The following is a 26097-nucleotide window of genomic DNA, read 5'->3' on the forward strand; positions in this document are numbered from 1 at the left end:
AAATTTCAGGGGTCGAGACCAAGGGGATTTCTTACGCCACCATTGCTCTGATATTAGTCATCAGAAACCCTTCTGAAATTGTATGTTCTACAGGATGTTAAGGAGCTGTTGTATCAAAATATGTCTCAGCTCAAATAAGCATTCGATATGCTTGACTGTAGGGCTACTAAAACTATTAACATACTAATGCATATTCCAAATATCTAAGAAGAAGATATGGCATACAATATTTCACAAACTTATTTGACCATAGAATCCTGTTCCTGCAACAAATTCTTCTTTTTTTTAAATCCTCACCTGAGGATATTTCTTCTATTGCTTTTTTCAGAAAGAGTGGAAAGGAGAGAGAAACATTGATATGAGAGACACATTGATTGGTTGCCTCCTGCACGCGCCCTGATAGAGGCAGGAGATTGAGCCTGCAACCAAGGTACATGCCCTTGGCCAGAATCAAACCCAGAACCCTTCAGTCTGCTGGCTGATGCTCTAAGCACTGGGAAAACCAACCAGGGCAACAATTTTATTTTTTATTTTTAGAAAATATCTTGAGGGCCTGGAATTTTGTGGAATTCACTTTTAGAAACACTGTCCTAAGGGAAATTTCATCTTTCTTACTTCCTAGTTCAAATGGGGCCGACATCCGTTTAATACCCCAATTTTGAGATAAATATTTCTAAAAAGAATATGAGTAGAGAAAGAAGCAAACTTTGTGCATCTGATCACAAGGCAGTATAATTATATTATTGATATGAGCTGGAATACTCTATTTCAATTGATATGTTACCTGTGTTACTTTCGAGTTGGTCAAATCCAGGTGTGTCTCACTGTCTTTTAAAATTCCTTTTGTAAAATTTCAGAGGTGTTTAATGTGCATATTTAGAGTAAACAAGAAATTAATGCTTACAGATGCCAAGGGATTTCTGTTTCTAGTCACAGAAAGAATGGAGTTCTTAGGTCATTTAATACACACGGTTTCATCATGTGTAAAATTCTGGTTAGTAAAAACAATTTTTTAAAAATTAACAATACCAATGAATACTTTCCTTCTTGAAATGCATGTTTAAATTAACACCTTGATGTTGTGCTATGGAAAATCACACCTTTTTGAAAAGAAACACCCATGAGGCTGGGACAGTTTTAGTTCAGTAGAAAATACTTTTTACACCTACAATTTTTATGAAATGTTATAAATCTGGAAAAAAATCATTTTGAGCAGCTGAGATTTTATAGCTACCCAGGAATAATAAAATGTTTGAAGAATATATTATATGTAGATGAGAGGAATATATTAGTCAATATTGTGACTTTTAAGAGTTTGTTCTTCAAAATGGGATAAAGGAAAATTATTCACTAATCTTCCAGGCAAAAATATCAGTATGTTTTTGCATAATCCCTCTCTTATCAGTATGTCCTAATGTTAGAAGAAAAACTATGTGGGGTGGGATGTTCTGAAGGCAGTGAACCCCAAGCCCGTCAACATGGTGAGCAGTGCACGGTCCTGATTGTAGAAGGCTCTTTGAGACCTTTTAAAAGAGTTTCTGAAGAGCAGCTGAATAGTTAATTCTGCACTGCTAAAAATATTTAAATGAGGATTTGGAATTTATATAACACTTCTATACATTTTCTTATTTTCTCTTCAATAAAGCTCAAAGAGGCAGGTCAGGCAGGCACTGACTCTCATTTTGTGGGTAATAAATCTGAGATTGGAAGAGAACGAGTGACCTGTCCAAGGTCACACAGTTCATAAATGGCAGAGGAAAAAATGAAAATAATGCTTCTGATTTCAAATTCAGTGCTTTTCCCATATCTTTGTACACTTCCTTCTGAAATATTTTGTCCACAAGGTTTATTTTCTGATTCCAAGTATATAATTCATATTATAAATTAGACTTCATCTCTCTCATGAGTTTAGTTGAAAAAATGGTAGAAGGGGTGGGATTTTTTTTTTAAGTATTGTTTTTCTAATTTAAATATTTTAGGAGAAAAAAGGCATAAAAGCAATGATAAGAGGATCAGAATTCTGGAAAGGGACTTTAAAGCAATATTTATGGATCTATGCAGAGAAAAATAAGTTTTTATAGCACACGCAAGTCATTTCTCCACACAACAATAAAACTTTATTTAAAGCGCAATCATTGAAGTTTCAATGTAAAAGCAGGCATGCTGTTTCCAAGAGCTGGTGCTGAGACATAACAGAAAGGAGTACTTTTACCAGAGAACTAATCAGGGTTTTAAGGGATGTGAGAACAGGTGATAACTTACTTTGATGGCTCTCAGTTCAAGTGCACAAGAAGGAAGAGATTACTTTCTCTCTCACCAACTAATACTCTCATATCAGACAGAGTCTCCTAAAGGCTCTGTAAAAATGTTTTCTGTTTCTGAAAGAAAGAGAAAGATTCACCCAGACAAATAGAAAGTGAGTTTCTATACTGACCTTGCTTAGGAAATAGAGGTTTAACATGAAGACATCACTCCCCATCTCCTGTTTGCCTATAGGCTGCTAACAACAGCAGCCCCTAGGAGAAACTGTATCAAGGAAAAAAAATATTTCTACCTCAATATTTCAGTTAGTCATATGTGAGGAGAGAAAACTCATGAGGAAATGTGATGCTTGTAACATTTCCATAGTGAATTATACTATAATGTAACTTAAACTTGTTAATAATGTTTTTTACAGTAATAATAATATCAATTATTTATTGAATATTTACATATGCCATGAATTGTGCTAAGCCCTTTACTTGTATTACCATATGAGATAGGTACTAATATTATTTTCACTTTATAGATGATAGGATTTAGGATTAGGCTGCTTAAATAACTTCCTCAAGGTCACAAAGCTATAGTAAACAACTAAGCATGCATTCAGACTCACATAACTCAGAGTTTAGAGGGCATTCTCTTAACCATTGCATTTTTAAATACTCTGGTAGTTAAATACTGGCTACTGTGATACTGGTACTACAGTACTGGCTCCCAGACAGGAAATGTACATATCTTTCTATAAGAATCTACCCCTTATCAGTCGTGGCTATTGATTCACAGATTGGTCCTTGTACACAAAAGGCAAGGACAGACTGAAGAAAGACACAAACCACTCTAGATTGGTAGGTGGCAGGTGTAATAAGCAAGGAAACTTACATACGAGGTTACTTGGATGAACACAAGATGAGTAGATCTCTGCAGCCACCCACCAGATCTTAAAAGTTTTAAAGGCTTTAGCAGGGTTCATTCACATATTCAGTACAGATGGTTTCAACAACACATTAATTTCTCAGAGTTGCACCCTTGAAATAGCTCTGGCTGTGAGAATGGTGGGCACAGTGTACATTTCAAGGACAGGGGAGGGGAGTGAGGAGCCTCTGATTACCTGGGTCTAGCTCCCAGGTCAACTGGAGGTCATGTCTTCTTGATGACCTCCTCCAACATGGCCAAGTTAAAATGACAAATGTATGGAGAAAAAAAAGAGTTAAACACATCATATTTTAAGGCTATGGAATTCCTTGGATAAAAACATACCATTTGGTTAAATATATTTGAAGACTGAACCAACTAGAAACATGCATTAATTCTGACGTTAGTTGCTGCCACCTCATACCTACTGTGAATGATACTGGAGTGATTCTGATCATATAAATCATTTCAACACTGAAAATAACATTCAAAATGGCACAGATGCCTGATGGACAGAAAAGAGAGGTGATATCAAGTATCTACTTTAACTCATCAACTTCCTAATTGTCATATTTGCATATTATCTTAGTCTCTTTTTAGTGCCAAGAAGTGATATCAGAACAAGCCAGATGAATGAGAATTTTTTCCCTTAATTAGTATTGCAGATCTTCCTCCTGGCTCTCAGCGAGCCCCAATGCCGTGTTACTTTCCATAGACACCCAATGAGTTACTGCAGACTCTTTCCATTGTCCAACCTTTATGACTGTTTTCCACAGTAGTCTTTGGTGATGACGAATAGAAGTAGATGGGTCTGCAGATAAGTAGAAGAAAATCTTCCTGCCATTGTTTTCCATCCATTATGGTTACGCTAATTATTAGAAAACGTTTTCAGTATAAATCCATTTTGTAATTCTTGCCTGCATGTGATATCTAAAAGTGTCTATTTTTTAAAAAAAATATATTTTTATTGATTTCAGAGAGAGGAAGAGAGAGAGAGAGAGAGGAACATCAATGATGAGAGTCATAGATCGGCTGCCTCCTGCACGCTGCCTGCTGGGGATCGAGCCCGCAACCCGGGCATGTGCCCTGACCGGGAATCTAACTGCTATCTCCTGGATCATAAGTTGATGCTCAACTGCTGAGCCATGCCAGCTGGGAAAAAGTATCTATTGTTAATGTCACCCTGAAAATGTTTTAGTTTGTTAAGGAATTTCTCTAAGTGCCCAAATTTATAAAGTAACTGTCTGAAATATGATACTGTCAAAAGATTGACAGTGAGTTGATATAAATAGTTGATATAGTTCAGGTGCAATTCTCTGTGTTTTTTGTGAGCTTGACAAGTCACAAATATCTTATATGCAATCCTCATTATGACTTGAAATCACTTCTAGGTTCAACAAGGTGTGCATCGTTGACAATGTTATGGTGAACATAAATAAGAAAAACCATGTCCATGATGACGTTCTTGTTTAAAATAAACTAAAACATTTAAAATTAATAAAACAATCTGCAATCCCCTTCCCAAAAATGAAACCCCATGGCCATTTTTTTCCTTTATAGAGGGTTACAAAAATTGCATTTCTCATTTTTATACATTAGGAAAAAAAAAGAAAAGAAAAGAAAAGATACTGTTATATCTTTTCTACATAAATTTACTCTGTCTACTCTTTATAAGCTTTTAATCTGCCAGATTTACTTTGTGTTTAATTTTAAATAAAAATCTTTCATCACTTAGTACTCAGAGTTAACTAAAATAATTGGTCTATGCCAATCAACTAGTTAATACATATTGAAGCTATAATTCTTAATCATGAACACCAAAATATAAATTAAAATCACTCATTTTCTTCATTAACATACTACTGGTTAATAAAGGAGGCAATTTTTTACCCAGTATACGAGTAGCAAAATGTTATCAATTTCCTGAGCAAAATTATTCCTGAAATGCTCTTTTACTGGTTCTTAATTTTGGAAATGTGAGCTTATTAGTGAGGGTATATGTAAAAGAAAACAAGCCAGTAGGGATTAAAGCTATTATAGGGTTGCCAGATTTAGAAAACAAAAATACCTGATACCCAGTTAAAATAGAATTTTACATAAACCATAAATAATTGTTTAGGATAATTATGTCCCATGTATTACTTATACTGTACCATACCACACCATAGCATGCCATTGCATATCCTAAAGTATCAACAATGTTTAGCATTGTTGAGTCATGGGATTATTTGCAATTTTAATTTTCTTCCTTTTGATTACCCACTTAGTGTGTGGGGTTGTTTGTGACTTGATTTTCTAGAAGTCTGGAAGGGGACAGAACCCAGGTCTTGCATTTTGGCACTCACTGCCTTAAAGTAAAAGATTTCCTAGCCCAGACCAGGACTCCTGTTACCAGAATCCACTGAAGTACCTTCCAGTAGTAAAAGAGGGAAGAGACTCCTCAGAGGGTCAAGTAGTTAGAGAGCAGGCAAAGACTGGAGAGAGGCAGAAAGCGCGCAAGCAAATCGCAGAGTTGAATCAAGTGCTCCCCTTTGAGGAGGAGAAACCAAGGATGGTCTTTTCATGGTGAAGCTCTGAAATGCTAGATGAAGCCACCTCAGTGCCCTTTGCCTGCCATTTGATTGTCCTTTGAGACACCTGGAGCTGTGGGTGTAATGGGAATGGAGAAGCCTAAAGGAGGGACTAGGGCGCTGGAAGTGAGGTCCCATGGAGACAAAGGGGAAGCCACTGTGGAGAATTTTGTTGTTTTATAGAAATAGTATCTTAGAGATCTCTTTCATTGTCAAAATTATACTTGATGAACAATAAATCAGTTTTAGGCAATTTCTGATCTTGCCAAGGCTTTGACTGTAAGTGACTAGGGCACCGCTAGACACGTTCTGAATGAAGTTCCTGACTTAGGAACTTATGAAATGGTGCTGCAGAGGGGATCAAAAGCATACGTCTTAAAATCCTGCCTAATAGCTAACGGAGGAGAGAGTTCAGCATAAACATGCTTGCTATCCAACAAATAATCACGGGTCCTAGATTGTGGAGGACAAGAGACATGACTACACAAGCTCGGAATGAGATATTTCCTCAGAACACGTGCGGTGAGAACAGGCAGCCTCCCAGGTCTCCGGTGTTCTCTTGTAAAACCTGAGGAGGAGCCGGAGGGCAACCGTAAAGCTGCTGCTTCGTGAAGATGTCCTACCTTTCCATTAGTCATTGTTTAATAACAGTCCTTCCTCAAGTGTCAAATATCAAAATATTAAAATCTTACCTGGGAATTTCTCGTTTAGAAATATGAGAGAGAAAGAAAGAGGGAATGGGTCTGCAAACACAGTAGCTAACAGATGCCTGGCAGTGACCAGGCAGACAACTTTAAAATAGACTTGTATTCTTACTCAAATTAAAAATGCCATCTGACTTGTTTATATTCGATTAACTGCTTGCTCCTCATAGCCAGCCAGGCCAGAACTTCCACCACCACTCTCTTCCTTTGCCAAGTTCCTGATTATGTGTTAAGACCGGAGGGTGTAGGGAATGCTATTTGCCTCCAGCTGATGCAGATTAATAATCGAGATACAGGAACCATTTGGAAGAAGGATGAGCTGCTTCCTAGCCTAAACACCAGCTCCAGGCGATGGTTGACCAAACAAATAAAAAATCATAAGGAGGAAAATGAAGGCTTCCACTCAATCTTGAAAGAGAAAAATTAGAGATAAATAAAAGTGTATTTTATCAAGCAGGTAGTAATTTTATGGAACTCATGCCTCTAAGACAGGGTATAGACCAGCAACAACAATGACAACAAGCCAGAGCAAGGTAAAAGACTTTAGCCCTGGCTGGTGTGACTCAGATGGTTGGAGTGTCGTCCTGTGCACCAAAGATTCCAGGTTCGATCTGCGGCTGGGGCACATGCGGGAAGCACCTGATCCATATTTCTCTCTTATATTGATGTTTCTCTCTCCCCCTCAAATCAGTTTTAAAAAGACTTTAAAGAAGTGTTGGAGTGAATAAAAACACCACTAGGAAAGGAAAAAAGAAATTAACATCTACCAAAATTAACTGGCTGAAAATTTAAGATCCATGTAAAGTAATTGAATGATAGTTGCCTTCTTGTCTAAGGTTAAAGTTAAAAGCAACACTGCTTGCACTTACTTTTAAGAATGATGTCAGTATTTAGTTTCATATAAATACCATTTATTATGCTAGGTATGTTGTTATTCTAGAATCTTAAGAGTTAATGAATTTCATCAAATGCATTTTTGGCATTTGATGTTCATAAGATGAACATATGACTTTTTCACCTTTAGCCCACAAATACAGTGGATCACATAAGTAGAATATCTCTGGGTGAGCCTACTCTGAAGAACCTACTCTGCCGAACCATGACTTACTCTGAGAGGCCTTCTACACGCCCTCACCTAAGCTTAGATCTCTCTGTTAGTTGTCTCCATAGCACCTTGTACCAGGCCTGCCCCAACATTTGCAGGGCCTGGGGCAAGAATACAAATGAAGGCCCACATTCCATATGCCTAAGTATTTTAAAGCTGCAAATCAAACTAACCACTAAATAAAATGTTCCACCCTCCTACCTTGACAAATATATCCTCAAAACCACCTGAGAACTAAGTTCAAATTAGAACTTTTAGGATCTCTGGAGTTCTGTCCTAGAACACGACTTTGGAAAGAAGTCGCCCCGGCTCCTTGTTCTCAGTCTGGCCACTTCTCTTTCCTTTCCCACTCCTGCCTCCATCCAGAGCTGTGAATAGTTTCTCCTACATGTGTGGGGACAACCCAGACCATGCCTTCAAACCCTGTTCACAACCTCCCCAACCACTGAGTTTGTGTATCTACCAACGGACATAAATACAATCTCCATCTATAGGAAGGTGGATCTAGCAAAGTCTGCTCTGGCCCAAGAAATGGGTTTGAACCACGTGGTCAAGGAATTCTGGGATCCCTGCTACCCAGAGGGGGGTCTCGTGGGGGTTGTGGGCTCCAGAGGGGTGTGCTCCTCAGGATGCCCCATAGCTGCCCACAGTCTCTTTGGTGAGAATGGGCATAGGCGAAGGTAGGACCAGAGTGAGGTTCTCTGAAACCTAGGGCCAGGGGCAAGGGCTCTTTTTTTGCCTGGGTCTAAGGGTAGTAGTGCCCCAGACTATCCAATCATAACACATGACAGTTTATCTTCCCTTCTTTACTCCTTGCTGGACTTTAAACCCTCTAAGGGCAGGGGTCTGCCTTGCTCATCCTTACATCACCATTTCCTAACACAGTGCCTAGCATCAATTAGGTATTTATAAATATTTTGGAAATGACAGAAATACTAGTCATTTAAAAATGTAACTATATCTTTTAAGATATGCCTGCGACATTTATAAAAATTATAACGTTTTAGGGCTTAATAAATAATTCCAGTTAAAAGTCAAAATTTTATAGGCTTCAACCCTTTACTACACTGATATAAAGCTAGAAATAAATCGCACATACATAAACAAAATTCATACATATAGAAACTGAAAAGTCCTTTTAAATGCTAATTGAGAGAAGGGAATATTTTTAAATATGGCATGATATTTTGAAATATCTATATTTTTAATATTTTTAATGTTTTTAATATTAAATATATATGTGTAATATTCCTAAAACATTTTCTGTAAGAAAAAAAACCTGGAAACATTTTAAATCAGTAGTAATTGGGAAATGGTTATGATATATCAAATTGATGGAGCACTATTAAATACCCATGAAATTATAAGAAAGATTAATGATAATATGAAAAATGTAATTTTAATTGAATAAAGTACAATACAAAATGTATACCATATACTTACAATAACTTAAAGTTATTTTTATATATGAACAAGGTGGAAGAAAACCCGAAAAGTGATAACAGTTGTAGAAGGTTGGTAGAATTGTGGTGCAAATTTTTCTTTTAAAAGTAGTTTAATAATATTTTAACAAAGTTTCTGTCCAAAAATGAAAAAAATGATTTAATAATACTAAATAAAACCACTTAGCAGTACGTATATTTTGAGCGCCAAAGAATATTTCTTAAAAGTTAGTTTTTGTTTACTGTTATTTTTTTATGTAGCTTTAGAAAAGTAGGTTAACTGAATTTTATATATATATACACATTTATAATTATATACAACTATATACATAAAATGTATTTTAATATCTTTTTTTTTGGATGTTTTGGATTTAGACACATTGTGTTGAACTTGAAACTTTTCCTATGAGACTAAGGATTTCTGGTCTAGAGAAGGCCCAGATTATATTTCATAAATGGCTTAGATACAAAGTGCTCTTCTGTAGAAGAGACCCCATTCATTCATATTCATTCATTCATTCATTCATTCACTCATTCATTCACAAGTGTTTCTTAAGAGCCTGCTGTGTTTTAGAAGCCTATGCTAGGTGCTGGAGAAATAGTGACGGATGGTACTAGATAGGCGAGGGCTTACCACAGAAGCTATTGTGACATCCTGATAGGAGAGAATATAAAATAAGAAGATGGAATATTCAGGCAGGCAGATTTCAGTGAGTTTAGGTGAAACATTTCTTCTGGTCAGAGATGTTCAGGGATGGACAGACCACCTACATTGAAGTGAATTCCCTTTTAGGCTGCATATGCCACTGGAGGTGATTCTGGGTGGAGGAGATCAATGAGGAGGGGGAGGAGGAGATATCTATAATACTTTCAACAATAAAGATAAATTTTTAAAAAATCACTTGGCAATGGGCGCATGATGCAGTGTGCAGATGATGTTTTGTTGAGCTATACACTTGAAACCTATGTGGTTTTGTGAAACAATGTCACCTCAATAAATTCAATTAAAAATGGGAAAAAAAGTAGATGTGTAATTGGACCAGATGACTTTTGAACTTTGAGATTCCCTCTATCTCATGCCCAAGTTAGAGACAAGTTCTCCAGAGGAAAAATAAGACTCAAACCAGAATTGGTTTGGACATAAGGGAAGAGCTTACTTTCAGAGCAATAACTCACTTCAGGCTGTGACTAGAAGTCCGAGGAAATACTGAAAGAAGACATGAAAACACACACATCTTGTGTGACACTCTCTCCTCCTCCAGAGGCAGGAGGCCACATCAGATGGTCCCTGCAAGTTTATTTCAGCTTAGCTATTGAAATGTTATCTGTGGATAGCTGAGGAAATTAGTACCTAAAAGAAGCTTGGGGACAAAACTTGGAGACAGAGGAGGCCACGGAGTTAACAGCCGAGATAGAGAGCATGATCGCCTGTGTCAATGACAGCCACCAGTGAAGACAAAGATAAAACCCCATTAGTTTCTGCAGGAAACGAGCCAGCGAAGGCACTGAAGAGGAGAGTCTCTGTGGCTTGAGGGGACCTGAAGAAATGGTGGTGGCAGTTTGTATCGGGAACGTCAAAAGCAAGGATGAGGAGCTGTCACGGTCAGGGGTATATTACGGTGAGCCTTGTTGAAATGGAGAGTGAGAAAGGCACTAAAGGGACAGGATGAGCAGGAGGGAAGAGATTGGGACAGCAGGCAGGAGGAAATGGGGAAGTGCCAATAAATTGCAGAAGTGTGGCTCCTCCTGGAGTCAGCAGAGCAGCCCTTTCTGCAGAGCAGGGCCCAAGGCTTGGCTAGGATTGCGAAACCTGCTTGGAGATTTCTGACCCAAGCAGGTCATAAATTGTGGCTCACACTCCCTGTTTTTCAACTGTACTGTGTACTAAAAAGCCTGCTGTTAACAAGTGCTAAAGAAGCCCTGCAAAGAAAATTCCAAAACAAAAATAAAACGGAAAAGATGAAATCCAGATTTAAAAAACCACCACCACCTTACACATGTGAGACAAGGTGGCTTTGTAAATACCGCATCACATCACCTTGAGGTCAGAGACAGAGCAGCACGTTTTCATTCTTTCTTCGCAAATGAGAAAACTGAGGCTTTGAGCTCCCGAGGTTGGATGGGGAGGAGCCAAGATATACAACTCAGGTTTTCTGGTTGCAATTCCTAAGTGACTTCCACTGAATTGCTGCAGCCTTTTACCTGTCAAGGAAAGCTGCTGTAGCTTGTCATGCTCCTTGGCAATTTGTAAGTGCTTCTGTTGTCAATAAATTCAAATGAATAAATTTAGCACAGGGACAATAATTTATTACAGCACAAGGGTATGGTAAATATAGGGATAGTGCTTCACCAGAGGTTTTTTTCCCCCAGAGCCATAAGTGGGATAAAACATTGTGTGGGAAGCTTGTAATTACTACATATGTAGAGTATAAATACAATCTAGTTGGCTTGTGAGCAACTTTCTGTTATGGATAAAGTCTGCCACCTTTCCTTTGGTCTGACATAATGTTGGTCTTAGGACTATTAGATGGGAGGATAATGACAACTGACCTTACGTATTACCACTTACGGGGGAAAAGGTGCTCAAGCAATATGTCTTATTGATATGCATCGATCACCGTGACTTCTGTATGTAGAAGACAGGATGTATCTTTTTTCGCTTCATTTTTTTTTCTTCTGACTTAGCTCATTTTTCTCATTAGATAGTTTAATATTTTCCTTGTAACTTTCTTTACCCTTAAAACTAAGAACATGTGTAATCAGTAGCTTTAACTTAGGAGAATGTCAGAAAAAGGGGAAGAGGCTCATTAATAAATTCATAAATGTTGATTCTTCTAATGTGAAATGTAATACCTATTATATAATAATTTGTTTCTTTAACTTGTTGCAGCCATTACTTTCTTTCAGAATGGGTTTGATTTAATATGCAGAAATGAATTTAGCTGTCTTCCACTTCTTAGCAAAGGCCCTCTCGCAGTCACTGTTTTCATAGATTGACATTTCACGTCAAGGGAATATTAGCACCTGGTTTTTCTTCATAATTACCTGTTGGTATCAAGGCCCTAATTAAAAAATTTGCTAATATTTGTTTTCTCATTATAAACTGAGGTTGAGTTGTCATTTTGCATTAGTAATCTGTTTATTTAATTAGCCAAAAATCAATGTTTTCATATAGAATTCTATGATAAGACAATAACAAGGACTAGAGTAGGCACTAGAGAAATATTTAAATACAGAGTATAAATAAGTGGAGATTCAGTTGAACAAGTAAAGAAATAGAAAAAATGGCATTAAAGGAGAAAACCAAATCTTTTAACTTAAACGGATTTTAAAATGATTTTCAAAGAACTAGCCCTACATTTGAGAAACTATAGACCAGGTTATGAAATGCGGATGCAGGGTAAAGATATTGGAGAACAATTTTCCAAGGGTCTCTAACTTCTTTGCACATCTTGCAAACAAGTTAGCAACTGCCCTTTGTTCTGGATTATTTTTTCACGGAAGTTTGTATATTGAACGGCCTTGGAAGGGAGAGGTAGCGTCTCCCTCTGGGAAAAAAGGAGAGGCATGCTTACTGACCACCGCCAGTGACTCAGGCTCGGCAAGCTTGAGGTCCCTCTCCTGCAACATAGTCCACGATGTGTGCAGGCACCCAGCAGGCCTCGCCTGTATCACCCGTGAGACTTGGAGGTCAGGGGAGCTGATGCAAAGGTGATGATGCTTATGCGACTTGTACCATGAATAATGAAGTCCTCTGTTTGTGGCCCAGAAGTCCCATGTCTTCTATTGAACTCTGGCAGGCTGTCCTGTTAGTCTGCAAGTAAAGTAATATTGCACAGCCTTCATAGTCCCTGACAAGCCCGTAGTTCAGAAGGAAGCAGTTTAACATATACACAGGTCTCCAGTAGTCAGAGGGTGTGGCAGGCAGAGAAGTGGCTGCCCAACGATGTCTCACTCCTACTCCCTGGAACCCGTGAATATGTTACGTAACATGGCAAAGAGGAATCAGGGTTGCAGATGCAACCAATGTTGCTAATCAGCTGCCTTTAAAATAAGGAGATCATTCTGAATTTTTTGGGTGGGTCCAGTGAAATCATCAGGGTTCTTTGAATGTAGAACAGGGAAGCAAAAGCGTCAGTGTCGCACCCAGGGAGAGATTCAAAGATGCTGCCCAGTGGACTTGAAGGTGGAGAAGGGGCCATAGGCTAAGGATTGCAGGCAGCCTCTAGAAGCTGGAAGAGGCAAGGAAACAGATTCTCCCCAGAGTCTCCAGAAGGAACACAGCCCTGCAGACACCTTGATTTTAGTCCAGTGAGTCGCATTTACTCTGTGAGACTCTGAGATAATAAACTGTGTTGTTTAAGCCACTAAATATGTGGTACATTTTTATAACAATCATAGCACAGCAATACAGAGGGGAAAACACTAAACATTTCTGACAGGCAAAGTTTTTTTTCTTGTTGCATTTCTGACTTATGCTTATCCTTTGGGCCTCATTGTAAATGTCCTACCTTTTCTAAGTAAGAGTTCTCTGTTCTTCCTTTCTGAAGTAGCCCCCTCTAGTTATTACCTGTCATAGCACAATATTTTGTGTAACATTTTCTACCAATTGTAATAAAAATCAGGTTTTGTTGTAATTTTTCTGCAGCTAAAACATTACGTACATTTTGGGTTAAGATTTACAATTATCTTTGTCTATTGTCTTCTTTGGTGAAAGTCCACTCTTCATTCTAAGACTGCCTTCTTCCTGCATTTTTAATTAAAAATGTCCTTCAAACGCAATTACGTTTGTTAGAAGGCAGTAGTTCTTTTTATCTCTTTTAAATATCTTTTCTTGGTTAATAATATGTCGGCAACCTATGTTGATCCCCATTTTGAAAACATGTACTGACTCATGAAATAAAGAATCTAGAAACCACAGCTCTGGATGCAGTCGAATGTCATGTAAGTGTCATAGCATCTATTCTTTCTTCACTGGACTACACACCACATTTCTTTTTCATTCCTGAGCTAGAATCCTCATAAAGGGAGAGAACATGACTATTTTGAGTTACATCCCCAGAGCCTAACACAGTGCCTGGCACAGAACAGACACGGAATAAAAACTTGCTGCATGCTGTGAATTAGAAAATAAAAATTTCCAAGAGATTATTAATATGTGTATGAGTATTAAGATCATATTTACAGTATTAAGACCATATTTACCATGCAAGCACCCCAAGATAAAAACCTGCAAAAGTTGTGCATTTGAAACAAAAACAGAGCCATTGCTTTGGCATATAGTATGCTCCCAAAAATTATATTTATATTTCCAAGTCAGTGACCTCAAAAGATATAGATACTCTTTATATAGATTCCTATGTAGCAAATGTCCTTTACAGCTCACTAGTAATAAAAAGATTTATCTTCTTATGAATCAATATTATTTTAAATTCGTAAATGTGAGCAAGGTAAACTAATTCCTTTTCTCTGTTCACCTTGGCTCCTGGTAAGCACAAGCTACCACTTTGTGCTCATTTTCAGTATCAGGGAGTACAGCACAGGCTTTCTGATTTACTGTTTCCTCTTTCCCATCTTACTTTCTCTGCCCCCTTTCTATTTGATTTCCTTGTTGACTTGTGTTCCTTTACTCTTATTTTAGCTATGTTTCTTTGTATAGTAAGCCACCACATGTACTTTCTGAAAAAAGACAAATTGAAATACTAACTGGCTCAATCACTGTTGTATTGAGGCCCCAATATACAAGTTTTCACAATTGCTAGGCTTGTCCTATACTCTTTCCTCTAGATTTTGTCTGATTTTCTCACAGTAAGAGCAACATCCAAGGGTCATCTTCCCACTGTGAAGTTTACCTGGTAATGATTTAAATAAGTGAATCATAAATGTTTAAAGCCAAACCCTCTTTTGGACATTATATTCTCTATATAACATTTTAAAAAGGAAAGTAATTTTGAGCCAATGGAAAATTGTAAGCATACAGTTGTGAATGTTCAGTAAATGACCATAAAGAACAAACATATATTTCGCAGCAGGTGTGTGCTAAAATGTACAAGGACAGGTTTCCCTATGAAACAATACTGCAATAATTAGAAGTAAGTCTAGTCAAAGGATATTTTAAAGGGATTTGAATGAATCAATATCTTTATCTCCAACTACTCAGGAGGAGTACAAATAAAAACAGGAGCTCATATTAGATTGTGAAATAATAAAAACAGAATGAGGCTTTGTGAGAGTTTTTTTTTCTTTTAATATCAAACCCTTTCTGTGAGGTGGAGGTTGGAAGGACAAATAAGAAGAGAATGAGCTTTTTCTAAAATACTGTGTTGGGTAGGCCACAGGGTGAGTCATAGGTCCTCCATAGTAGCTTCAGAACTGCTTCATTTTATCTTTGTAAATTTATTTTTTGAATTTCTTTTTAAAAAATATGTTTTTATTGATTTTAGAGAGAGAGAGGAGGGAGAGGGAGAGAGAAAAACATTGATGTGAGAGAGAAACATATGGGATCACCTGAGCAAGTGCCCTGACCAGGATCGAACCCCAGTGACCTTTTGGTGTATGGGGCGGCGCTCAACCCACTGAGCCACGCAAGCCAGGGCTGTCTTTCTAAATTTATTGAGCTTATATTCAGCCATTGGTTGTGGGCATCTGTTCAGATGAGTGTGTGCCCTTTTTATGATTATTCAGCGATGCGGCTATGTTGATTATAAAATATTTTGACTATCACTCACAGTTCTCTGTAAGATTTTATTTGAAAAAGGGCTCCATTGCTAAGTAGGCTGTATGCATAGCGGTTATAGTTACTATGTGTTTGGAATCACATAAGCCTGAGTGCAAGCTCCAACTCTGCTACTTACTGGTAGGGTGATCTTAAGCAAATTATTTGACTTCCCAGAGCCCTCGTTTCCATAACTACAAATGGGGCTAATGATAGTCCTACTTCTTTAGGTTGCTGTGAGAACTGAAGGAGGTGTAGTAAGAAAACTGCTGGCACGCGTTAATAACATAATAAATGCTGACTGAAGCACACAAACAACAAAGCAAACTAGAGTTAAGACCTTGCTTCTAAGTAACTGAATGGAAGTGATTTCAGGACAATGAGAGAAAACTTTTTTTTTTCTGTGCATGGAAGTGAAAAAAAATTTCTTCTCTCCTTTACATCTTAGAGATAAAGAATGAATAAAAAGAATTGTAAAATCCACCTATGTATCTGTAATCTATAAATTTTAGATTAAAAAATAATATTACTAGAGGAAATTGATATTCAAAGTTCAGCACTGATCTTCTGATGGCATGGAAAAAAAAATAGCCTTTCTATCAAATCACTGCCACCAGTCAGAGAGAATTCCAAATTGGGTATCATGGTTGATTTAGCCATCACAGACAGTCTTTATATTTCTTGTTCTACTACTAAATATGCAGTAGGAGGAATCAAATAATTTTCCTATTTGAAGTCAGTTGTTTATACCAGAGACTAATTAAAATGTAGGGCTTTTAACAAAATTTCACATGGAAAAATTCACCCAGAGTTAATATAACTGTGCTACCATATGCTACCTATAAAACACATCATTAGAGGAACAATCTGGTGAAATCTACCTTTAGCTAGCTATTAACCTCTACCATATTTTTCCTCTCAGGATTTCCTAGGAGAAATGACAGTGCTAGACTTGGTGCATTAGAAACAATACCAAAATATAAAATGCTACAGTCTCAAATAATAATTCCTAAATTGCCAAAGATTTTACAATTTCCCAATGTGTGAAAAATAATGCTTTTATACAAGAACTTTACTACTGATAAAGGCCCTTTTGATTTTTATAGACTAGGAATATTTTTTTCCTACATGTTACTGCTTAAGTATATACCATTCCTTGAAAATAGAAGCATGCACTTCACTTTAGAGAAATTTACCTGGCACTATATGGAATGGCCACTCTGTCAGCCCTGGTACTGCTAGAGAATGGTAATTGTTTCCAATATAAGTTTATAACCCAACACAAGTTAAAAGGGAAAGTTTTCTTCTACTCTGCAGAAATTTATCAGAATTATATAGAAAAAACTTATTTGCTCCAAAGGAACTTTTCAAACTTATTTTGAATTGAAAACCACTCTACACCTAAGAAAAACACCAACAACGCTTTAGTAACTTGGTGTGAAATAATAGACATGGAAATGGAAATATACAGAAGCAGCAAATGTTAATGACTCTTACAACATAGGAAAAGATGCTCAACTTCCTTATAATAAGAGAAATAAAAATTTGTCTTATACTCTGAATCTTACCTATTATTTTGAAAAAGATAAAAAACTTTGATAATACACTGGTTTGGTGAGAGTGAAAGAAAATAGGTTCTCACACATGGCTGATGGGTTTGTAACTTGGTAATGTCAATTAAAGTTTCAAATGTGCAAACTCTTGGATTCCAATTTAAGGATAGTTCTGCATTTTTGCAAACTGTCACGTATACAAGGTTATTAACTGCAGCACTATTTCTAAGAAGAAAATACTGAAAAAAAACAAAAAACAAAAAACCCACCCAAATGTCCATCAATGGAGAATATATATTTTTAATATAGTGGAATATTATGCAATAATAAACAGGAGAAAATATGATATACACTACTAGAGAATAGCCTCTAAGATGTACTTTGATGTAAAAAAAAATCAAGTTACAGAAAGACTATTATACACTACCACATTGCTTATATTTATTTATCAACTTAAAAGATAAACAGTGGTTGCACATTTAGAGGGAAACTGGGTAGCTGGAGGATTGAGGTGGAAAGGAGACTTTTATTGCATACAATTTTGTAGCTCTTGAATTTTGAACTGTGTGAATATATTACCTATACAAAAATAAGTGATACATTTAAAATATGTAAAACAAAAGCAGTGAGTGGCACAGAACAGCTCCCACTTGTGATAGTCATGCTGTGTGTGGGTGAGCTGATGAGTGAGCTGAGGATTCCACTGTGCCTGTTACTGTCACCAGGACGCACTTAAGTGGAGGTCAAAAACCTATCACAGCCACCTACACCTTTCTCTAGCTTCAGTTAAGTCTCTTGGCATTCGTTTTCCTTTTTTTCATATTCCTCCTTTGACAGCCTAAATTAACAAGTGGGGTGGCAGCAACTGTGCTGATGCCTTAAATGGACATCCCCACGTGTAAGATTGTGCTCTCTGGACACCCCCTTGGAGAACTCTGCCTAAATCCATCACTTAGCAGTTGGGACCTGCTTTAGAATGCACACTCAGTGCTCATGACACTGTAGTGGATTTAAAGTACCTGTGAAAAAAGCTCTCTGCTGGAGCCAGAAATGCTGAGCAGGCCCCTTAGTGCCAGCGATAGCTTCCTGTGCTCAACGATGACATATGTTCCCAGTGTTAGAGAGCATAATATTTTACTTCTTTTGCTTAAGTGGCTACTCGGTTGCTGTTCCCATAACCCATACAAACGGTAGGACATTCCATTTATTCTTAATTTGAGATTAGCATCAGGCTTGGGCTACTTTAAACTATTTCAGGCATCTTATTTTGGTACGTTGCTGAGTAAACTTTTAAAATTATAAAATGATTAAAATAAAAACAAAAGAATGAACTGGTGTGAGGTTGCCAGCTCTTTTTTTTTTTTTTTTATGTCCTTACCCAAGGATATTTTTTCCATTGTTTTTTTAGAGAGAGTGGAAGGGACAGGGAGAGAGAAAAAAGAAAAAAAGATGAGGGAGACATCGATTGGTTGCCTCCCACATGCACCCCAACCAGGGCTGGGGATAGAGCCTGCAACCGAGGTATGTGCCCTTGCCCAGAATCAAACTCAGGACCCTTCAGTTGGAAGACAGACGCTCTACCTTTTGATGTTCACACTTTATGGAGACTACAGCAAGTGTGAATAGTAATTATTCCTTTAATTTTCATTTTTCACTGTTTTGCTTGGTATATAAAAACACTTACTTGTTGTGTTTCAAACTTTGCATGGCAACAAATAATTGTCAGACTTAACTAAAAGCTGACTCTAGGAAACATCCCAATAGAGTGTACTGAAAGCACAGCGCACACGAAGGGCTCAGATACACAGTATGGTAACAGAGCCATTGAAAATTATTATTTATCAGTATTTTAAATTAATATTTTAAACACTCAAGGTAAATTAGGGTGATTTTTTTTCCATTAAAAGGATGTGATTACCACTATATGTATTGATATGTTTCCTCCTAAGTAGTCATAAACAATTATTCAGTAATATTTCAAATATTGAAAACAAGAGGAAAATCCAATAAAAATAAATGAACATGCCAAAATATACAAACAACCTTGCTGACTAACTTTACAGGTGTATTATAAAATCAATTTGTCATTGCACCAGTTTCCATATTGTAATAACCCTTACTGGTTTCTGATTAGTGCTATACGTACATAGGAAAAAAGGGCACAGTAACAAAAAGAAGAAAATTATTCTACACTTTGCTGCTTACAGAAACCTCTTCCCTCTTTCCTGCCTTCAGCCTAAGGCTTGCTGAGCTTTCCAAGACTGAGCACAAGTGGGTGACATATGACCTTCACCTGGGCTAGGCTGCTGACCAGTCAGAATGGAGGAGAGGGGTAAATGATACTTGCTGCCCCGAGCATGTTTCAACCCCTCTTTGAAGGAGACAGTCCCCCAAATCTCATTGCTGTTGTGCTCTGCTGCTTCCCCTCTGAAGTCTGCCCCCACCTCCCAACTGCTGGCACTACTATGCACGATCCCTTCCGTTGTAAACCAGCCGCCACATTCAGCTAAGCAAGGGGTCGAACAGTCTCTCCATATTCTTCAGTCTAAGCTGACCCTCCAAGGAGCCCAGGTTCCTTATACCCTGTGTCACATGGAGGTCTTTGCCCTTTATGTCCCTTAGCACAGTATTGCAGAACACTGTGTCATCTAGCTATTCTACCCTCACTCTGTCATTTATCAGACTCCTAATATTTCTCCACATTTACTAAAAGGTGACACCTAGATTATGGTCCTCTATGTTCCTTGTCCCAGGATCTTCTGAGTGACTTCAGATATCCAGCTGTGGAGGCAGCAGTCATGTACTAGCATCCTGGCCTCTTACTTTTTTTTTTTTTTAACTCCTTAACTCCTCAAATTTTCTAATTTAGCAACACAATCCCATGGAATTTAACACCTTAAATCTTATAATCCTAATATGGGTCTCTGAGGGTGATTGTGATGCTTATCTGAGTAAAAGGGCCTGGACCCCAGCAGGACTTAAGAAGTGCATACTGACTCCACATGCAGATCCACAGATGTGTAAAAAGACAGCTCAGGCACTCAGAAAATTTGGTGAGCTCTTGATTTCCTGATCATGTTGCACTAAGAACTATCTGTGTTCGAATCCATTTAAATTAAGCTTTCTGGGATGTCCATATTTTCATGCCCTAGAGATTCACTACAGAATTGTTCTCAGCAGAGCAATTATAGGTGAGGCTGCCCCATAATGAGATATCTTTGCTACTCCATTAAATAAGCCCCCTTGGATGGGCTCCAAAACGGACCTGCCTCAAACCAAATTCCATTACACTGGAAGTAATCTCATAAGAAGGCCCTGTGCAGGTTCAGTCGTCCTGGATACCTAGTGTTTACCATAAAGGGGAATGTGTTCTAGAACAGTGATTCCCAAAAGCTGGTTCTCAGACAGATGCTTTAGTGATCCGAGGGGAAATAAAAAAATAAAGGCAATTTAGTCAATTTTTCATCAAATTAAAATATAATGTACTTTTAAAAATCCTTTCTGAGAATATGCTCTTTCTATTTTTTTTCTATCTTGTTGGTCTTAAATTTCTCCATATTTTTATTGTGAAATAATGATGGTAATAGATGGTAAGTTTTGTGATGTTCTTGCATAATACAAGTACAACAGCAATCTTTCTCCTTAACTTTAAAAAAATGTTATGTGTCCTTGAAATCCAAAAATTCTAAACCATTGTTATGGAAAAAACTGCTTAAAGGGGAATTATTTCCTATGAAATTAGTGAGGGGCATAGAGCATTTTAAATGAGAGACCCAACTGCAAAGTTTTAATTGGAGGGCAAATCTGTTCTATGTTGGGTTATTGCAGAGTGCCATGCTCCTCAAACTGCAATGTGCACAGGACGACTTGGGATCTTGTTAAAATGCAGATCCTGATTCTGCAGGTCAGGCACAGTCCAAAATTCTGTTTTTCCAACAAACTCACACTTAGAGTAGTCAAGGCACAGTGGTTAAGCTGGTGAGCGCTGAGCCAGATCACCCTGGTTCAGCTCTTGGGTCTACCACTTCTAGCTGTTGACCCTTGAGCAAGTTCTTTAACTTATCTATTTCTTAGTTTTCTCATTAGTAACCCAAGAATAATAAGAGTCCCATCTCATAAGCTTATTGGGAGAATAAAATGGAATAATAAATGTAAACATTCCCAAAATGTAAAAAACAGTATCTGAACTGTAGAAAGAGCATCATAAATGTGAGTTATTACTCCAACTTCACAGATCAGTGACCAAAACACTGATACTGAAAAACAGATTAGTACTTCAAGGAGTTCCTATGTGATGAAATCAGAATAGAAAGTTCCATTTGGTAAGGGATAAGCTGTGTTCTACTTTCTTTGGCTGGCTCAATGGGATTGTTTGAAGCTTTGAATTTTAAAGGGTGTGTACAGATCTAATTTTAATTCTAATTCAGAAGGTGGAAACCTCTTCATTACTAAGATCCTATGAGTAAGGTTAAAAGGATGATGTTGTTTAGGTTGTACGTCACCAACTTAGGAGAACCTTTTATAATGAGTGTTTTTCCTGTAAGTGACAAGAAAAATTTGAGTAGTACATTCCCACAGCTTCAAGTTTTCCCATGGGCTTTTTAAATAATTGTTCTTCCTATGAAAGTGCAGCTAGAATGCTTATTAGTTTTTTCCTACTTTTCATTGGCAGGTAGACAATTTATTGAAAGTACTGTCTACTGCCTACTATACAAATACAATGCACATGAGGCCAGTGTCTTATATATTTTCTTACAGAGAACTCCTACTATTTTTATTATGGGTGGATTTGTATACTTGTCCTCTAAAAATTACAGAGAATAGCATCTAGGCATGAAAATGTAATTTAATATGAATTTGCATTTTTATCTTCAGTTTATACCTTTTGCCCTGCTGGTATGACTTCTCATATGAATACAAACAGAAGAGCAAATGACTGATTTTAATAAAAATTAGCAAAGATTGATGAGTTGATCACAGAGCTAAGGACTAATCTCACCTAAACAATTGGTTTAACTTTTATAGAGTAGAAAGGTAGCACAGCAAAATAAGTTTCATTACGAACATTTAATAAATGCCTCCTGTGTTCTAAAATCCTAAAAGAGTAAAGTTGGCTGCTTTCTGGAAGCTAAACTGTTGTCTTCTCAATCACTGCATACCATTTAATCTTAATCATTATTAAATATTATCATAAAAAATGAGTTAACACTTTGTCAAGAGCACAGGGAAACTAACATGTAAGCAGAATATTCCTAAAGGGATTATTATATCAATTAATAAATACAAATCTCCAGGGCCTTTCCCAGTTTTTATTCTTCTGGGTTTTTTGTTTTGTTTTCTTTTTGTGGTTTTAGCTTTATACACAATCAGTCTTCTGTATACGCCTAACAGCTGTCTTTATCCCGCCCATTTGGCATGCATTTTGTATGCTTCACAATGCCTCCCAAGTAACAAGGACTCCAATGGAGTGCTTCAATATTGCTAGTTATCCTTCAGCACCTGTTCTACCCTCCTCCCTCAGAAATAGGGCCTCTGGATGTTAGGAGCATCTGGAATAAAGACAACATTTTTCAGCCTCTCTTGTAGCTTTGTGTGGCCACATGATGAAATTTGGGTCAATGAAGAAAAAAATGGCAATGGTGTGTGCAACTTCTCTGAAGTGTGCTTATAGAGACACGATGCGCCTCTGTCCTTCCTTTTCCCCCTTCCGGCTGGCTAGACGGTGGATGCGATGACACCAACAGGGACTGCCATTCTGGATCATGAGGTCAAAGCTACCTCTTGAAGAAAAAAATAGAATCCGGCACCCTGATGATCTCACCATACCTGCTCTTCTCTACCTACATTTATGTGAAAGAAAAATAAACTTCTCTCTTTCTTTAGACACTGTTATTTTGGGTTTTCTGTCACTTGCAGCCAAACCTCATCCTAACTCACACACACTCAAATAGTCAATGAGGCATCTGTCTTTCAGGTATGACTCTTGTCATTATGCCTCGGTCTTTGTCATACTTCCTGTCTTACTCAGAGACATGCTAGGACCTAAGGAACAGAGAGACATGCATTACATAATACCTGAGAACACTCAGCATTGAAGAGGTTAAATTTAGGAGAAGTTAAAAAGGGTTAAAGAGGTTAAAAATCTTTTCTATTCCTAATAGCTTTGGCTTATTAAGAGACATTCTAGGTAAGATTTCAAATTAACTCCCAAGATAATGAGACAAAAGCTAGACCAGATGTCTAAGCTAAGTTTTGGTCTCAAAATAATTACCTTTGTTAATTACCAGTAATTAGTGTCAGCATCCAACACTTTCCTAAAAACTTTGCTGGTGTGTGTGTCGGGGCGGGGGTGGGGGGGGAGGGGGAGAGAGAAAAAGAGAGAGAGAGAGGGAGATGGGGGTGGGGTGGGGGGTAGAGAATGAATGTGCATAAGAGAGAGTCAGAACATAAGCATTTTCCAGTACAATTACATCTTGGGGTCATTAAAACCTGATTCAAATTTTACAAATTTGAACACTGGGTTTTCTGGAAAAACTGCATATTTTCTTCCAGTTTATATTCTTTCTTATTTATGTCTCTCTTTTTTCATTGCTAAAATGATTATTTTTATCTATGAAATTGTACCTTTAACCTTACTACCCCACCCAAAAAAAAATTCAGCTGAAAATGGCCCTAGCAGAAGTGCCCAAGGCCAAGACTTCTGCAAGTCTTTCTTCAACATTCTTTTCTCAGCTTCTGGTCTTCAGCTCAAAGAGCAGCAGGGGCTTCTCAGTGCTTTGTGGGTAGCTTGATTGTTTTGGCACTTTTTACATAACATGTCACTCTTCCCTTCTTTGCGTAGACAACCCTTTATGGGCAGAAATATTTATAGATGCATCTATTTGTGCTCTACCTCATCATTTCATCTCTCTTTGGGCCTCCCTTTTTGTGCTTAGAGTTTCTTTTTCAATATTTAGGGGCACCAGTGTCTGGTATGGTCCATTAATAATTCATTGTAGATGTAGTCATTTTAACCTGCAAGTAACAGCGGGCATACTTTACTCTTTAAATCTCCATCACAAACATCTCACATTTGACTCCTGCCCACGCCCTGTCCCATGATACTCCTTTATGCCTTCTCTCTTTAACTGTTTACTGGTTTGTCTCCTTCACCAGACTGCTAGAGGGAAGAAACCATGTCTTACCTCATTTATTATATCTCCAGTGGCCACCAGGTATATATAGATAATGCACTGAATTTTTTTGTGGTTAATGAAATATTCAGGTACCCAGATTGCCAGGTGAATGGGATGTCTAGTTACACACTTCCATCCTTTCATAGGTTCAGTGAGTCAAGAGATGAAGCATTTTTTCCTACTACTATTTTGTGTTTTAGTAGTGATTCTCAAGTTCATTTTAGTCCATGAGCTATTTCTTTATGCCAAGATATTGACCAACTTACCTGCTTGCAGAGAGAAAAAGAATTATTCATAAAGCTCACTAGACTGGGAAGGAAAGTGAAGTTTGATGATAAAGTAAAATGATGTCATTTTGTTTTTAATAAGTATCATGTATAAATTATCAGCCTGTGCTAAAAAGTAAAGATGGCTACATTTAATCGTGAAGACTACATCAAAAGGGGACAATTCACATATTCATTAACTGCCTATTTCTAGAGAATCTATATTCCACCCACTACCACCACACTAAAACGTTACGGCTTTTATAGGTGTACATCTAAATTACAAAACCAACTGCACTTTTATATATGTTATCATTCACTTCAAGGTTTGTTATCAGAGAAAAAAGTGTGATGTATGTCAAATGCACACAGGCGTTTAATTTGTAGGCATATCTTATTTGCTCTATGTAAACCGGGAGCCATATAACCCTCATGTCACCCAATATTTTCACCCCATGATCACACTATTCATTACAGTGTGATCAGAGCTGCCCAGTGTAATCACAACTGTTCATTTCACAGCTTCCTCTCACCCTCCTCTATTTTCCTAATCCCATACCTCCAGTGCTGTTCTGAACTGGCCTGCTGCCACGGCGTATTTCTTTTGTCTGTAGCACAAGCTGGCATCCTTTAAGGCTACCTGAAGCCATTTGTCAATCTGAGGCAGAAAGTTGAAATTTGGTCCTTGCAAAGGGTCCACTGTTCCAGCCTCTTGGCATGTTGGCTGAATCCTAGTGGATGTGAAGGTCTCCACAAACTCATAGCTCACGTCTTCTTCATCCACATAGACCAGCTTCACCTCCACATCCATGATGTTCTTTAAGGGGATGTGCGGCAGAGGCAGGGTGATCAATGGGCTGTCAAGTTCCAAGATCTTTGCCTCCTTCCTTCCAGCTGGCTTTTCTTCACCTTCTGCCTTCCTTTTAAAGGCCAATTTCTCTAAATCATTGCTTTGTTTTTCTTTGATACTCTTGGACATTTTTATTCTTTCAACTGTGGTTTCTACCCGTTTGTCTCCACAGCTTTACTTAATTTCTTGTGGTATTTCCAGGATGCTGGGTGGGATTGCTAAAGTGGATGCTTTCTTGCTTGTGTTTATCTTTGGAAGCAGCTGATCAGAATAGACCCTATTTAACTGTATTCTCCAAACTCCTACTGCTTCCTGAGTCCATTGATTTCCCCCCTGAAACTCCTAGAGGGGTTGGAAGAAGGAAAATAATTAAAACAATGTTTTGAAATTCCAATGGTTTAATACTATAGTCAAGTTTATTTTAAACACTATTTTATTCGTTATAGGTATTTATTGCCATAAAGTAAAACTGTATGTACATCATCTGCTCTTTTACTAAGGAAAGACATGTGTCAATCTCAAAATTCACCAAGCATTTGTTGA

At 37.6% G+C, this 26097-nt stretch overlaps 1 protein-coding gene across 1 annotated transcript in view; it reads right to left on the minus strand.

The window, feature by feature from the left end:
• Positions 1-25892, minus strand: part of SPATA16 (spermatogenesis associated 16) — a gene marked incomplete at its 3' end in the record, with an annotated part of 163949 nt that extends 138057 nt beyond the window's left edge. Inside the window, 3 exon segments of the mRNA XM_081138639.1 lie at positions 25264-25728; positions 25732-25836; positions 25838-25892. Of these exon segments, the coding sequence (XP_080994765.1) occupies positions 25264-25728; positions 25732-25836; positions 25838-25876 (609 nt within the window). The 5' untranslated portion in view covers positions 25877-25892.
• Between the last annotated feature and the right edge of the window lie 205 nt (positions 25893-26097).

This window comes from Miniopterus schreibersii (assembly GCF_964146895.1).
Source record: "Miniopterus schreibersii genome assembly, chromosome: 5".
In the NCBI taxonomy this organism is placed as follows: domain Eukaryota; kingdom Metazoa; phylum Chordata; class Mammalia; order Chiroptera; family Miniopteridae; genus Miniopterus; species Miniopterus schreibersii.